The sequence below is a fragment of the Enhydra lutris genome, unplaced genomic scaffold, assembly GCF_002288905.1.
Source record: "Enhydra lutris kenyoni isolate GAN:26980312 unplaced genomic scaffold, ASM228890v2 scaffoldscaffold4, whole genome shotgun sequence".
In the NCBI taxonomy this organism is placed as follows: Eukaryota; Metazoa; Chordata; class Mammalia; order Carnivora; family Mustelidae; genus Enhydra; species Enhydra lutris.
In genome coordinates, this window is record NW_019154088.1 from 11,868,706 (window position 1) to 11,883,723 (window position 15,018).

General features: G+C 46.9%; 2 protein-coding genes and 1 pseudogene across 3 annotated transcripts in view; 2 read left to right on the forward strand and 1 right to left on the reverse strand.

Annotated features, from left to right (window-relative positions):
• Positions 1-11,804, reverse strand: part of LOC111161516 (erythrocyte membrane protein band 4.2) — a 19,737-nt gene extending 7,933 nt beyond the window's left edge. The window contains exons 1-9 of the mRNA XM_022525236.1: positions 11,681-11,804; positions 10,336-10,521; positions 9,290-9,523; positions 6,188-6,306; positions 4,697-4,801; positions 3,641-3,818; positions 3,108-3,246; positions 2,697-2,800; positions 1,726-1,968 (exon numbers count right to left, since the gene is read on the reverse strand). Coding sequence (XP_022380944.1) covers positions 1,726-1,968; positions 2,697-2,800; positions 3,108-3,246; positions 3,641-3,818; positions 4,697-4,801; positions 6,188-6,306; positions 9,290-9,523; positions 10,336-10,521; positions 11,681-11,804 — 1,432 coding nt within the window. The remainder of the gene's footprint in view (positions 1-1,725; positions 1,969-2,696; positions 2,801-3,107; positions 3,247-3,640; positions 3,819-4,696; positions 4,802-6,187; positions 6,307-9,289; positions 9,524-10,335; positions 10,522-11,680) is intronic.
• The window catches only part of LOC111161539 (cyclin D1 binding protein 1), an 82,760-nt gene that overhangs the window by 19,672 nt on the left and 48,070 nt on the right, over positions 1-15,018 (forward strand). Inside the window, exon 12 of one of the 2 annotated variants that reach the window (XM_022525282.1) lies at positions 14,695-14,883. The exons of the other annotated variant lie outside the window; for it this stretch is intronic. Coding sequence (XP_022380990.1) covers positions 14,695-14,740 — 46 coding nt within the window. The 3' untranslated portion in view covers positions 14,741-14,883. Of the gene's footprint in view, positions 1-14,694; positions 14,884-15,018 lie in introns of those variants that run through there. 2 annotated transcript variants of the gene reach the window in all.
• Positions 5,747-5,934, forward strand: LOC111161558 (annotated as a pseudogene).

Genomic DNA, 15,018 nt, shown 5'->3' on the forward strand with positions numbered 1-15,018 from the left:
GAGTATTATTCAGTGATTAAAAAGAATGAAATCTTGCAATTTGCAACACTATGGTTGGAGCTAGAGTGTATTATGCTAAGTGAAATAAGTCAGTCGCAGAAAGACAGATACCATATGACTTCACTCATATGTAGAATTTAAGAAACAAATGAGCAAAGGGGGAAAAAGGCAAACCAAGAAACAGACTCAACTATAGAGAACAAACTGTTGGTTAACAGAAGGAAGATAGGTGGGGAGATGGGTGAAATAGGTGATGGGGATTAAGGATTGCACTTGTCATCATGAGCGTTGGGTGATGTATGAAAGTGTTGAATCATATTGTACACCTGAAACTAATATTACACTGTATGTTAACCAACTGTAATTAATATAAAAAACTTGGGGCGCCTGGGTGGCTAAGTGGGTTTAAAACCTCTGCTTTTGGCTCAGATCATGATCCCAGGGTCCTGGAATCAAGCCCCGCATCGGGTCCTCTGCTCAGCAGGGAACCTGCTTCCCCCACTCTCTCTGCCTGCCTCTCTGCCTACTTGTGATCTCTGTCTGTCAAATAAATAAATAAAATCTTAAAAAAAAAAAATCTTAAGGGGTGCCTGGGTGGCTCAGTGGGTTAAAGCCTGGGCCTTTGGCTCAGGTCATGATCCCAGGGTCCTGGGATTGAGCCCCAGATCAGGCTCTCTGCTCAGGGGGGAGCCTGCTTCCCTTCCTCTCTCTCTCTCTCTCTGCCAGCACTCTGCCTACTTGTGATCTCTGTCTGTCAAATAAATAAAACAAAAATCTTTAAAATATATGTATAACTTAAAAAAAAAAAAGTCTGCATTGGGCAGATCCACCACAGATAAAGCGTGTCTCTTCCAGGTCATTCCCGTTCTTCAGGTGTTATGCATTTGCCCCTTGAATGGTGGGAGAGCAAGCTTTTGGACAAGCCATGCTGACTCTGAGGACAGGTCTGCAGGGACTCACACCTTCCTAAGTGAAGAGTTGACTTACTTCAAGGGCAGTGGGGGCCGTGGAATATTCTAGAGCGGGGGAGTAACATCATTTTGTGTCTTTCATGGAAACTAAGTTGGAAAGGGAGCGATAATGGAGAGACTGGACCCAGGGGGTTCCAGTTAGGAGGCTGTTACAATGCTGCAGACAAGAACTGTTGAGGCCCTGAATTTTCTATAAGCAGTCAGGAAAGAGGTGAGGAAACAGATGTGAGAGTAATATGGGGCAGTGAAGGAGGGAGAGTTGAGGAAAGTGCAAGCCTTCTTGTTTGGATAAATAGGTGACAGTAGTGCCATTAATCACTATGGAGAAAGGAACAGATTTGCGGTGCTGGAAGAGAGGGTGAGAAGGAGAGAGGGAGAACATCTTCTGGCAGCTGGAGTTGGTATTAGTGTGTTGTTTTATAGTAGTGGTTTTCAACTGGGGGTAATTTTGCCCCCCAGGGGACATTTAGAAACACCTGGAGACCTTTTTGGTTGTCACAGCCTGTTGTGGGGTGCTGGCCTCTAGTGGATGCAACCTGAAAATGCTGCTGAACATCCTGTGACGCACAGCCCCCCACAATGGAGAGTTATCTGGCCCCAAATGCTGATAGGATCAAATGGGGTTACAAAATCCTATTTTATATGATGGGGAGAAGACTGTGAGTCTCTCTGGCCTGCGTCTTCCTGACCCATCCCTTCCCCTCTGTTGGCGTTTCAGGTGCTGAGAAGCCTGGGGCCCTCCCCTGCCCAGTACCTTCAGGATACTTGTAGTTCTGAGTGATGTCCTCACAGCGGTTGCTGCCCACACCCTTGGTGCTAATGTTGTTGCCAACATACTTAGTGTTGGAGTTGGTCAGCTCCAGTGCGCCGTCCTCCCGACACTTCCAGACCACACACGACGCATTTACTGCAGCAAAAAGGTCTGATACTCCAGGGGTCAGGCTTAGTGTCCCCTCCTTGACTGCTTTGACAGGGGTCAGATCACAGGACCCCAGGACTGAGAGAGAAAAAGTTCAGTGAGCCAGAGGAACTGTACCCAGACCTTCTTTGAATCAGAGCTGTATAACCTCAGTCCCTATCCTATACCCTGTTTTCCCTTCCCGGAGATCAAGGTCAGAGGTGGGCACTAGGCAGAGTTTCTGGAAGGGCACTGCGGTAGTGAAATTCACAATTATTTAGTGACAGTACTTTTTGGTCATGGCTTATGGCAGGAGACCTCTCAGAAACTGGGCAGGTAGAACCTCAGAGGAATGTAGTAAAGCCGAGTTCCTTAGCCAGCTCTACTATGGATATGATAAGAATAGGTCACCTTTATTGAGTGCTTCCTTCATGCCAGGCTCTGTTACTGTTCTGCTGCTGAGGAAGGAAGAGCAGTCCTTGTATGGCTCCTGGAGATTTCTTCTCACAGGCCCCTAACCCAGCACATCCACCAACTATCTTAAAGCCTTTTACCCTTCATTGAGACTCTGCTCCCTCGCCCATTGCTCTGAGATAGGACAAGTCTCCCCATGCCCTTGGGCCTAGATGGCTAACACTTTTGTTCCCTTGAGCCTGCTTCAGGCTTCAGGTGAGCATTCTGTTGGCCACTATCACTCCTTCTACTTCTCCTGTTTTAGAAGACACAGACCCCCTTTGGACCTCCTGCTGCTCCTGTTTTTGAGGGACTTTTTGCTTGCACAGCTTTGTGTAGCCCAGGATGGTAGTGGGTCTACCCCCAGCTGTTACCTCCACCTCCATTGGAAACACATGGGTACAGAATCTGCCATCCGTCATAACCTGGGGGCAAAGCAGGCCGGGTCATCCAGCACTCCGTGGAAGTCTGGAAGATCCTGAAGGTACCAAAGGAGTAATTCAAGTGAGGAAGAAAGTGGTCCTAAAGAGGACTAGACATGGCAGAGTCATTATTGCCATGGGGATGGGAGGAGTCTGTAAAAGTGGCTGCAACACTTCCAGGGTTGGGGGAGGTGTGGGAAGGTGCATGCCATGACCAACCATCAGCATCCTGGCTACAAGAGTCTTGAGGGCCTCCTCTCAGTGCTAGGGTCACTCAGAGTGTGGGGGTGTTGTCATGAGGTTATACCATGTGGGTTTGGAACCCTTCCATATCTGGGACCTCATCCTGCTTGGGCTTCTCACCAGATTCTGCCTCCTTGGCCTTCTCCATTCTGAAGGCCCTCCTCATTGTAGTATTCATCCACCAACAAGCGTCCGCCGGTTCCCTGGGCTGAGGTGAACGTGGTAATGACACGGGCAGGGATTCCCAGGCATCGCAGCACTGTGTGGAAGGGGCCAGAGAGTCAGAGGGTGCCAGAGAGGCCTGTGTATGTATAGCTAGTGTTTTCAGTGTCTCCTCTGGGAAGGCACGATCTTAAATGCCACCTGACACTGTGGAAAGAGGAAGGACGCAGGCACCTGGCAGGTAGGACTGACACACACACGCAGGGTACATGGAGGCCGAGAGATGAGAAACTGAAAGTGTATGCAGCAGGCAGAGTCTACAGCAGGGCAAGGCTTGCACAATGTACAATAGAGCACCGGGGTTTGCTGTCCTGGAGCATGGGGAGGGAAAGTTTCAGGGCAAAAGCATGGGGAAACCCAAAAGGCAGGGCGGACACGCTGTACAGTAGCCAAGGTGACCCAGGAGTGTGGCAGGCAAACCAGCTCTGTACCTGTGCAGGCAACTGCGGCGAACACCCAGGCCTGACTGTCGTACACAGGTCGCCCTTGGCCTGTGACCCACTGCCGCAGGATGGGCACACTGCCCCGGCGCTTGCTCAGCAAGGCCCCTTCCTGGGCAGTGGCGGCCTTTGATGGGGGCAGGACACTCTTTTCCTTGAGAGCATGCAGCTGTTTATGGAAATGAGCACATGTTATGTGGGGCCCAGGACAGAACAGCCTCTGGAGGAGGGGCGGGGAGGAAGGAGGGCTTAGACCACCTGTATCAGAATCGCCTGGATTCTCCTGGGCATCACCCTACCCATTGGCTTATAATCTCTAGGAGTGGGGCCTGGGAAATTCTCCTTTCTCTCTAGCCCTCTGGAAGCCAGGGGTTCATGGACCACATTGGCAAGCAAAGTTCACATCCTAAGAAGAGCAAGAGAGCTGCCTCTCACTGGGGGCTGGTTTCACTGCTCCCTCACTTGCCTGACCCTGATTCCTTTGAGGGCATTTGCACTTGGGGCCTCAAGGCCCACTTATCCCAAGCTTCCTCCTCCTCACAGGTTAACCTTGTCCTTGTCCACCTCTTCAGAGGGGAGTCCAGAGGCATGAGCAGAAATGAGGAAATCACAATTCCTCTGAAAGGACATTTAGGGACAGTAGGAAGCACCAAACTACCTTCATGGTCTGTATATTCTTAGGAATAATTTAGAAATGAAAACAAATGACCACTTGAACAGCATACACTGGGCAAGTTAGACCCTATCCCCTCCCTCCCATGGACCTAAGCTTGCAGGTTGGGCTGATGGGAGGAGGAAAAGGAAGGAGGAGTGCTCTGAGGAAATCCGGGCCAGTTTTAGTCCTCCTGGCTTGTGTCCCAAGGGATGACACTTCCCTTTGCTTTTCTCTCCAGTGGATACTACTGTCCTCCCTCCTCACTGAGACTATCTCTGGGAACTGGCCCCCACATCCTAGGAGGAAGGTACCATTTGTGATTTGAAGATTTCCAGGGCTGTAAATGTAGGCAGCTCGAGCAGAGGGCTCCCCTCCCTCCCCAACTCACTTACCAAGGCACCCAAAATACGGGCCACATGCTCAGGGTTGCCCCACTCCTCCACCTGCTTATCCACACTCAGTAAGCGGAGGCTGAGGTTGATGACACTGCTATCAAACTGTAAGGAGCACACAGGACCATGATGAAGACCTCCAGGTTGGGTACTCTTCCCCTCACCATCACCTCAGACTTTTTCCAGACTCAGGTTCCATTCCTTCTGGCCTTGCCTTCTTGTCTCTCATGGGAGTTCTGGCTTTTCCCTCCCTCCCACCATCCCCCCTGGTCCCTGAGTCCACGCAGTCCCATCCTTTGCCTGTTCTGTTGTCTGACTTTCCCAACAGGGCGGGAGCCCTTGAGGACCAGAGCTGTATCGTTTCATTTCTGTCATTTGCCATTTCATGTGCTCCTACATCTCCTTCTAGGACTGACCCACATGGGGAGGAGACCCAAGACAGCTCTTGCTCTTGAGGAATCCACATTTAGGAGCAGAGAGGGTCATGTAGGCACTTAGACTATGGATCTCAGGAACACGGCCAGTGTTCTAGGAAAGATGTCAGCCCAGAGCAGAGGGCATAGTGAGAAGAGTCACTCTTATCTTTGGGGGCTGAGGAAAACATTCTGATGGTCTTAAAAGATGGGTAGGAATTTTCTGGGGTGATAAAGGAGGGAAGGTATATTCATATACCTTCATATTCAGTCATATTCAGTCATATTCAGCCTGTTTGATCAGGGGATGGCCAGAAGCTGGTGCATGGGGTGGCTCTTGAGGAAAGGAAAGCAGTGGCCTGGCTCTGAAGGGCCTTAGGGGTCAAGCCAGGGCATTTACTTTTTATCCTGTAGACAGTGGGGATTTAACAGAGGGCTGTGGCCTTTAGGAAGATAGCTCTGGAAGCTGTGGAGGCTGGTCTGACATGGCCCTGAGGAAAGAGAGGCACCACATGGTGGAAATGGCCAAAAGAAGCCTCACTGACACACCAGGAAACAAAGTTGTGAGAAAAGGAGGATTCTGTGTGGCGCCACCATTTTGTCCATCTGCGCCTTTCACAGAACTTCCAAGAGCACTATGCTAGGATACAGCATCTGGAGGTTCACAACCTCTGTGGTCTGTAGGAGCCACTGTGAGGAGGGCCCAGGGAAGGATTTGCCATTTTCAGTGGAAAACAAGCAGCATTTACTAGTGATGACTATATACTTGGATCTGGCTTTCCTTTACCTTATTTTGTAGTAAGAAACTAACTGCTTAAGAAATAAGGTGTTTAAATTAATCCATTAAACAGACATGGAAGACAGCATTTTGAGAGGTGCAGTCTCTTTGAAAAATGGATCAAACTCGAGTTCAACATACTCAATATGTTTGTAAATAAACTTACGGCATGAATCCTTAAAAAGAAGAAGAAAAGAAATGGCCTCATTACCTAATAGGCTTTTGGATCTGCCAGCTCTGTCTGGTCTGAACACTGAAGGTTATGGGGCAATCACTGCCCTTCCTCAGAGGTCCCCATACCTGGCCAAAGTCCCAGGGCTCTGCGTGGAAGCACTCAGCCGTACCCAGGTAGATGAGGCCGTTCTGGTTCAACACGTACTCCCTGCGTTGAGACTCCTTCTTCAGGAATACTGCATCCTCTGGTGAAAAGCAGGCAGGGATGAGGGCCTGTGGGGAGCTAGGCCTGCCCTCCACAGCTAGGCCTCTGCCCTCCCTGCCCAATCCAGGTTTGGCTGCTGGCCTTCCCTTTAGCTCTGGGTGTGATGAAGACTGGGGAGGAATTCCCCTTTCTCACTGACCCCAATGGGACCCAGAGTCTTCTCTGATGCAGAGTGGGGACAGGGGTCAGTGTCCTAGGGGTCAGCCAAGGTGGCCTACATGGTCAACCAGACAGACGGGAACAAGTCAAGCTTAAAAAGCCTACTGGTTACCAGAAGACATGGGCAGCCAGAGTGCTTTTGGCCCAAGAGAGTTTGGCAACAGCCCTGGGAACTTCCCAGTGGGCCTGTTAGATCTCACAAGTCCAAGTAAAAAAGAAAAAAAAAAAAAAGCATTTCATGTGTGCTTGGCTGGCTCAGTGGGTAAAGCATGCAACTCTTGATCTTGGAGTTATAAATTGGAGCCCCACATTGGGCATAGAGATTATTTAAAAATAAAATGTTAAAAAAACTTTTAAATGGTGTTTCAGAAAAAAAACCAAAACTATTAAACATAGGTTGACAGAAGTGAGCAGAAAGGAAGAGGAGTATACGGTAAGACAGGGTCAGAGAGAACCGAAGAGCTGGGCGAAGTAGAAGCTAGTGGAAGCCCTGGGGGCGTCCAAGTGGGTCTGAGATTCCCACAGTCTCTCCTGCCTCTCCTGCTGCCTTCCTCAAAGGGTCAGGCTGGGGTTCATGAGAAGGATGGTGGGCTTTAAGGAGGACACTCTAGGAAGCCAGGAGCGTCAGGGAGACCTGCTCTGTTTGCCAACTGTCTCTCTCTGCACGTGTTGCTGGGTGGGGTAGGGGAGGAGGGTGCTTAGGCTGGTTCCTGGGGACTAATAAGAGAAGAGGCTTTCCAGATTATCCCTCCAGGCATCTGCTGGGAGGAGGGTACGGTATGCAAAACAACAGAAGGATAGGATATTAAAAATTAGGAAGCCCTGAAAAACCTGAGGCCTAAAATCATAGAACCATGTGCCTGAGGATCCCTTGACTCCTGTCCCTCCATCTTGAGTACACGCTATGAAATCACTTCAAACTGAGGTCCTGGGCCCCAGGCTCTGCAGGGCTCTGGGAGGTACCTTACCAGAGCACAGGTTGCATCATCCTCCCCTTTCCCTCCAGGGTGTGGCCCCCTTTTATAAAGTTCTCTGCTTTTGAATAGGACTTTACTTATAGGATGTAAAATTTCCTTTTGAGTGCAGAAGGCTCCATCTCTAAGTATGCTAAAATGGGACTTGTCCTGGACAATCTGAAAATCTCTTAATCACCTCTCAGATGAGCAGAGCCCATCACTCACCCCTGCCAACACAGACATCTCCACAGGGACTCACGTAGAGAGGCCTTCCCCAGGCAGGTCAAACCAAGCCTAGAGGCAAGAAACCTGGCATGGAGTCAAGGCTAAGAGTTCCCACTGAACTGAGCACAGTTTCAGAACTGTCTTTGCTGTGTCTTTGCTCTGGCATGAGGGCCTAGCTCTGGTTGTGGGCTCAAGTCAGTGAGGCAGGTACACTAGGACTTCAACTTTGGAGGGAAGTATGTCAAGAGCCATGGGTCCTCCCGCAGCTGAAGGGGCTCTTACTCCACATTTACCCACATGGGGCAGCTGCCCCTGAATGGACACTTGTTTCCCTCTATTGCTCTACCTGCTCATCCCCTTGGATCAGGAAATAAGAGCCTGAACTGAGGATAGGCAGGGCTACCTGAAGGAGGGGGATTGGAGAACCCCACCCTGTGCAAGAAAAGTGGAGAGAGGGAGCCCACTGGGTTTCAGATGCTACAAAGAAAGGGAGTTAGGAACTGGCTGAAAAAACCCGGGAAGATTTTCTCTGCTTCCCTGTTTCATTTTGTCTCCAGCCCTGCCTTATGAGGGCCGCTTCAGGCTGGCAGTGAAACTCCTGAAAGAAAAAGGCTCTGTGCTTGTTGTCTGGGTAGTGAGGACAGGAAAGCTGGTTGAAATTTTTTCCCATCCCCCCAAGAAACCCTTCAGGGAGACTGGAGGATTAAGTTGGGGGGTGTGGCAGATTTAAAAAGGAAAGACAGACTCAACCTTCAGAATGGAAAGGAAGAGGAGATGCCCTCCTCATGTTTGGGACATGTCAACCACCTCCAATGATTTTTTTTAGATGAAATAGCCCTAAGAGCCAAGGCTGGGCTTTGTTAAGAGGTGGCCACTGGTTGGGCTGCAGGAGGTCACCTGACCTCAGGAAAGCCCACCCTTAGTTATAGGCCCCTAGCTGTTTCATTTGCCACTCTAGTGAATATTTAGATCAATGTGGAGAGGACCCAGCAGCCAGTAGTAACAGAACATACAAGTGGAGAGAAGCAAGACAACCAAACAGGGCAGATTTATTGTAGAGCTGATGAAGCTGAAGCTTTGGGCCCTTCACTTGCACAGACCACTTTAGGCCTCAGCAATTCAAACTTTTGTGTTCTTTTCCTTAAATTATACAAATAGACCTCAGGTCCTGTAAAACCTGGATTCACCCTGGACACAGACTATGGGAACCCAGGGGAGAAACAAAGAAGCCCATTCCTCAGGTTGCATCCATTCCCGAACCACTTTCTAGTTCTCGGCCCTTGTGCTATCACAATAAAGAGTAGCTCTGCCAGGATCATCTCAGGGAGTCTCAGCTCCTGTGACCAAAGAGCCCGACCTGGCACCAGGGTTTGGTGGTGAGATAAGCCTTTGCTTTCAGTGGGAGGCCCCAGGCTGCTTGTGCCAAGGGTGACACTGACACAGGTCCTGTGTCTGAGAGGCCATTCAGCCAGGGAGCAGGTACCACAGTAACTGAATGCTGGTGTTATCCTAAGGGGGAGCTGCCCACTGGGGCCTGGGGCAGTCACTTCCTTCCAGAGCTGTGCCCCAGCTCTGAGGCCGGGAGTCCCTGTGCAGCCCAGGCTGGTTCAGGTCCAAACTCACCTCGAGCCCAAGGGTTAAAGAGCAGTATGAACTGGCCTAGGTGGAGTTGCTTCTTGCCCAAGACCTGCAACAGGAGTGAGTAATGGCCAATGATGGCATCTGTGGGCGCGGTCACAGAGATGGCCCAGGACTGGTCATTTCTGTCTTCCACTGCCGCATTCCACCACTTCTGGTCCCCCAGACGGGAAATTGGGAATATAGCTTGGGTCTTGTTGGCCTTGGAAGGATGCTCTCCTGCAGTTACACAGAGATGAGTTGGTCATTTGAACCTTTTGGTCACAACTCAGAGTAATAAAGTCAAGTATCACAAAGTTGGAACAGGTGAAAACTGGTTTTCGATGAGAATGGAAGCAGCCCATCTAGTAATGGGAGGCAGTAAAGGGTGCGGGGAGAGCACAAGTTCTCTGTGCTCATCGACTTACATCTAGAAAAAGGTCCATAGGGTATAAAGTGGGCATAGTGGTATGCCTTCTTCGTAGGGCAGATGTGAAGTCTTAATGCGATACTGCATGTAAAGTCCTTGGCCCAATATCTGACATGCAGTACAAATTCAAAAAATAATAGTGATTAAGTGTTACCGTAAGCCTAGATTAGATCCATTCAGGCTTTCTATAAAACTGATATATTTGTAACCGAAAGGATCCACTTAGTGATAATGATGTTCAGCAACTTCTGAATCATAATAAATTATTTTTAAAAAGATTTATTTACCTGTTTTAGAAAGAAAGCAGGGGGAGGGAAAAGGGGGAGAGAGAGTCCTCAAGCAGACTTCCCATTGAGTGCGGGGCCACACAAGGGCCTCAATCCCAGGACCTGAGATCATGACCTGAGCCAAAAGCAAGAGTTGGCCACTTAACCAACTGAGCCACCCAGGCGCCCCAATACACACTATTTTTTAGACATGTTATCTATCTCATCCTCACCACAGCCTTCTCAGGTTGATAGGACTTCTTGAGTCTCAGGTACAGTGGGGGCCATTTGCCCCTTTGTTCCCTGAGGGGGTGCTAGAGGAAGAAGCTCTCCAGTCCTAGGCCTGCCCTACTCACCAGTTTGTGCAATGAGGGCTACCTTCTTCAGGTTGGACGTAAATGCATAGACTGGAGCCTGGAAGTGCAGGATGATGGTGAAGGGCTGTCCTCTCCTCACAATGAGATGCCGGGAGCTGATGGCCTTGGTGTGGTGCTCCTCATTGTTTTTTGCTGCCTGGAAGTCACAGTTCTTGATCCCCAGAGCTGTGGTGGAAAAGGGAAGTCACGGAGACGAGGTAAATGTGACAACTCTAGTAAAAGCAGAGACCCTGGAGTCAGAGTTAAACTGAGGTTCAAATCCTTGGGTCAACTTACATACTAGCTGTGCCATCTAAAGCAAGTAACTTAACCCCATGAACCTCAGTTTCCTCTTCCTTAGAATAATCATCCTTCTCTGCAGAGTTGGAGAAATGAAATGAGTTAATGTATTAATACAGTTAGCACAGTGTCAGACATGTAGGAAGTCCCATTCAATGAGACTTTTACTATATTATTAATAAGAGCAATGCTTGCCCTCATTGTTGACCTTCTTTTCTGGTCCCTATCCAAAACAATGGATAAAACCTGGAATTTTGCTTACCCCTACTTCTGTCTTCTTCAAACACAGTCAGATAATTTTTAAAGCTGGTTTTGAAATCACTGAGCTGATTCTCTTGTTTTATAGACAGGAAGAGTGAGGCCCAGAGAGTTAGAACCAACTCACCTGAGATCATACTTGGTTCTTTCACCTAAAGGCTCACCAAACCCACGGCCTCCTGCAGCCCAGAAGAACTTTCCAAGGAGGGGGCCTGAGAGTATTATGACAGCCTATTAAGCAGTTCTCATTTTATAATAAGTCTTGCAAATATACAAACAGACTTATGCAGAGGCTCCTGAGCTTTCTGTGTCCTCTGGTTCTACCTATTATCTTGCTTGTTGTTGGCCTCTGTCCCTTGAATTTGGATTCCCTGACTCTTACCTCCCCTTCTTTCCAACTTGGCTTTGAGGCTATAATGCCCTCACGCTTTGCCAGGGTTATCTCCTGTGTGTATCACAATCCAGTGAGAATAATCATGTTGTAATGCCATAAATCCATGTTAACTGTCATCATCGTCTTCACAACTATGACCACCGATTTACCACCAACAACCAACCGTATTGCCACACCTAGCCATACCGCTGCTACCATCACCACAGCACCCACTACCACTCCCAGCACAGCCCCACCCACCATCACGTCCACCACCAGCAGCACCTACCACCACCTCCACCAGTCACACCACCATAACCTCCACCACCATCCTACTTCTCTTAATGAAAACACGTTATGATGGAGGAGCTACTGAGAGTTAAGTAAGCCCCATGGAGAAGTGGCTTGGCTCACCCTGTCCCATGGCTATAGGCTGCTCTTCTCCACTCGACCACAGAAAATGCCTGTCTTGAACTGTTGCTCCGTGCTTCTGCCTTTCTGAATCTGTCCCGAGAGAAAATGATGGAGGTACTCTCATTGGCTTAAGAATCTATAACAGTGGAGTGTCCTCCCACTCCTCCTGTGAGCTCCCACACATGTTTCTTTTTTTTCTTTCTCTCTCCCCACCGGTATCTCTTGGGCCAGCTGCTGGGAGTTGCCCTTTTTCTTTTTATCTCTTATGCCGGGCTGGAGTGAAAGGTGGAATGGGGGAAGATCTGCCAGCTAGAAGCTGAGAGGACACTTTTAAGCCTGTCACTTCAGTGGTCTCAAGAGACCCTCAGAGATGTTACCTGGACAATGCTGGAAAACTCTGGAAGAAATGACTCCATAAATAGGCCCACATCCAACTCCAAATCTCAGGCCCTAAACATATCATGGGCTTTAAGTTGCTACTTGTTTGTGGCTATTTTGGTAATAGAGAGACCTGTGTGTCTGGGATTCATCTGTGTGAAGCAGATAAAGAGGTAGAATTTGTTGGTGAAAAATAAATATCCTAAAAGTAGAAGTCAGAGCCCCTGCTCTTCTAAGCCCACTGGGTCTGGGACAGTCTTCCAGGGAAGGTTGGGAACTATCTTGGGACTGAGGGCCTGTGTCTTTTCTATTTCAACTTATCTAGTCATGGAGGAGACAAGAAACAGGAAAGGACCTCCTCTTTGGCCCTCTTTGGTTTTCGGAAGCCCAGCTTTTGCTAGAGGCCTCTAAGACGGTGCAACCCGGAACACTCTCAGGGACAGCCGTGCTGGCCTGCATGCATATGGGATACCTGTAGAAAGATATAAAAGACACTACAAAGAACTCTGGGTGCCTGTGGGGAGGAGAGCTGGAGAATGGGGTAGGAAGATGATTTTTCTCCTGTTTATACTTTTATACTTTTAAAACTTTGAACCATTGCCCATTTGAAGAATCTTATTATGTTAAAAAGAAGAAGAAGAAGAAGAAATGAAGCTGCTGCTTTTTTACTCCCCCTGAAAATGATTCTTTATGAGAAACGAAGAGGTAAATTTTTCATTACTTGAAGATAATGTGATTTTTACCTAGAAACCATAAATCAACTAAAAAAAAAGGATTATAAAAGATCACTTAGAATGCTATTCTTAAGTTTAGTGCATTCCCAATAACAATTCTAACAAGCTTTTTCTCTGAAACTAGAAAAGCTGATTCTATGGTTCAAAAGAAAATTTCTAAAAGATATAAGACATAATCTAAAAAGATCTAAGAAGATATAAAGATGTTTTAGATGAAAACATCTAAGATGTGTTTTACTACCTAGTGGGCCTTGTCATGCTACATTTCTGACTTCTTATGTAGTATAACCAGCTTTCTAGATATTAAACCATAGTATGATATCACTACATTTGAAAAAATATATTGACCAAAATAAACACATTAAATATGGGCTAAACGTGGCACTTTGAATCAATGGGGAAGATAAGGATTTAGTAGTAGATGGTTTGGGGACAACAAGCTTGCAGAGTAAAATTGGTTTCCTATCTTTCACCATACACCAAAATGAATTCCAGATGGATCAAAACTCTAAATGTAAAAAATTAAATCCTAAAAATACTAGAAGAAAAAATAATAGACTTACTGTTAAGTCAGCGTGGAGAAGGCCTTTTAAAATATAACACAAACCTCAGAAGCCATAAAGAAAAAAATAGATAATTTTTATTCCTTTAAATTTTTTTACTTGGAAAACTCCATAAAGTTAGAAGATATACAACAAATTTGGAGAAATGTTTGGAACTTGTAACACAATTTTTACTTTCCTTAATGTACACGGTATCTGCAAATCAATAAGTAAAGAACAACAAATCAATAGGGAAAAGGGTGAAGGATACGACAGAAAAGAAAATTCAAGTGTCTCTTAAATACATGAAAACATGTCCAGCCTCATTTAATAGAAATGCAAAATTAAACTACCCTGGGATATTATTTCTTACACCTATCAGACTGGCAAAGATAGAGTAGTTTGTCAACTTTCTGAGTTAGTGATGGCTAGGGAGTTACTCTCTAAAAGTACTGGTAGGAATGTAAGTTGGCATAGCTTTCTTTCCTTTTTTTTTTTTTTTTAAGATTTTATTTATTTATTTGAGAGAGAGAGAGAGAATGAGTGGGTGGAGGGGCAGAGAGAGAGGGAGAAACAGACACCCTGCCGAGCAGGGATTCTCAGGACCCTGAAATCATGACCTGACACAAAGGTAGACACTTAACCAACTGAGCCACCCAGGTGTCCCTAAGTTGGTATAGCTTTCTAAGGAATATTAAGTAATATTTACCCAAAACTTAAATCCCTCTGCTTTTGGCTTAGCCATTTCACTTCTAGATATTCTAATGCAAATAATCAAACATGTAAAATGAAATTTATACAAGTATATCCATTGTACTGGTAGTTAAAATAGCAAAATACCAGAAACTACATAAACATTCATAAATAAGGTACTAGGTAGACCTATTACAGGATGTGTGTTCAATAGAAAACTCTGCTAATGTGAAAAAGGATGAAGTAGCTCTGCGTTAGCTGATAGGGAACAATCTCCAAACTACATCGTTAAATGGAATAAGCAAGGGGCGCCTGGGTGGCTCAGTGGATTAAAGCCTCTGCCTTCGGCTCAGGTCATGGTCCCGGGGTCCTGGGATCGAGCCTGCTTCCCCCTCTCTCTCTGCCTGCCTCTCTGCCTACTTGTGATCTCTGTCTGTCAAATAAATAAATAAAATTAAAAAAAAAATCTCTTAAGGATTTCTGCTTCTAGATAGAGCAGACTAGCTTGATCCTATCACCCTTGTTGACAGTAACCAGAAGAGCTGAATAAAATATTTCAAAGCTCTGCCTGAAAGCATCAGGGCAGCACGGATTTGAGGGATCAAGATCTCAGGGAGAAGAGAAGCAGAGCAAGGTGGGCCTAACAGCGTGTCACTTTTCCCTTTAGGACATTTGCTGATTCACAATTGGCAGATGACAGCCTGAGAATCTGAGCAGATCTGACAATCTCACATTACTGGAGAATAAAAATTGGAGTTCCACAGCCATGAGGAATGAAGGGCCCCAATAAACACTAAAGCCTCTTTTCAGTTGGGATCACTGGAGGACTGTTCCCCAAGAGTAAAGGTAATAGGAAATAGACCAACACTTAAGAAGACTGAAACCCGGTCTTACTTGTTTTTAGGCACTCAATCAATGGAGATTTTTATTCCTGTTGACATTATTATGGATGCTATTGTTATCATTATTATTTATCTAATAAGGTTATAAA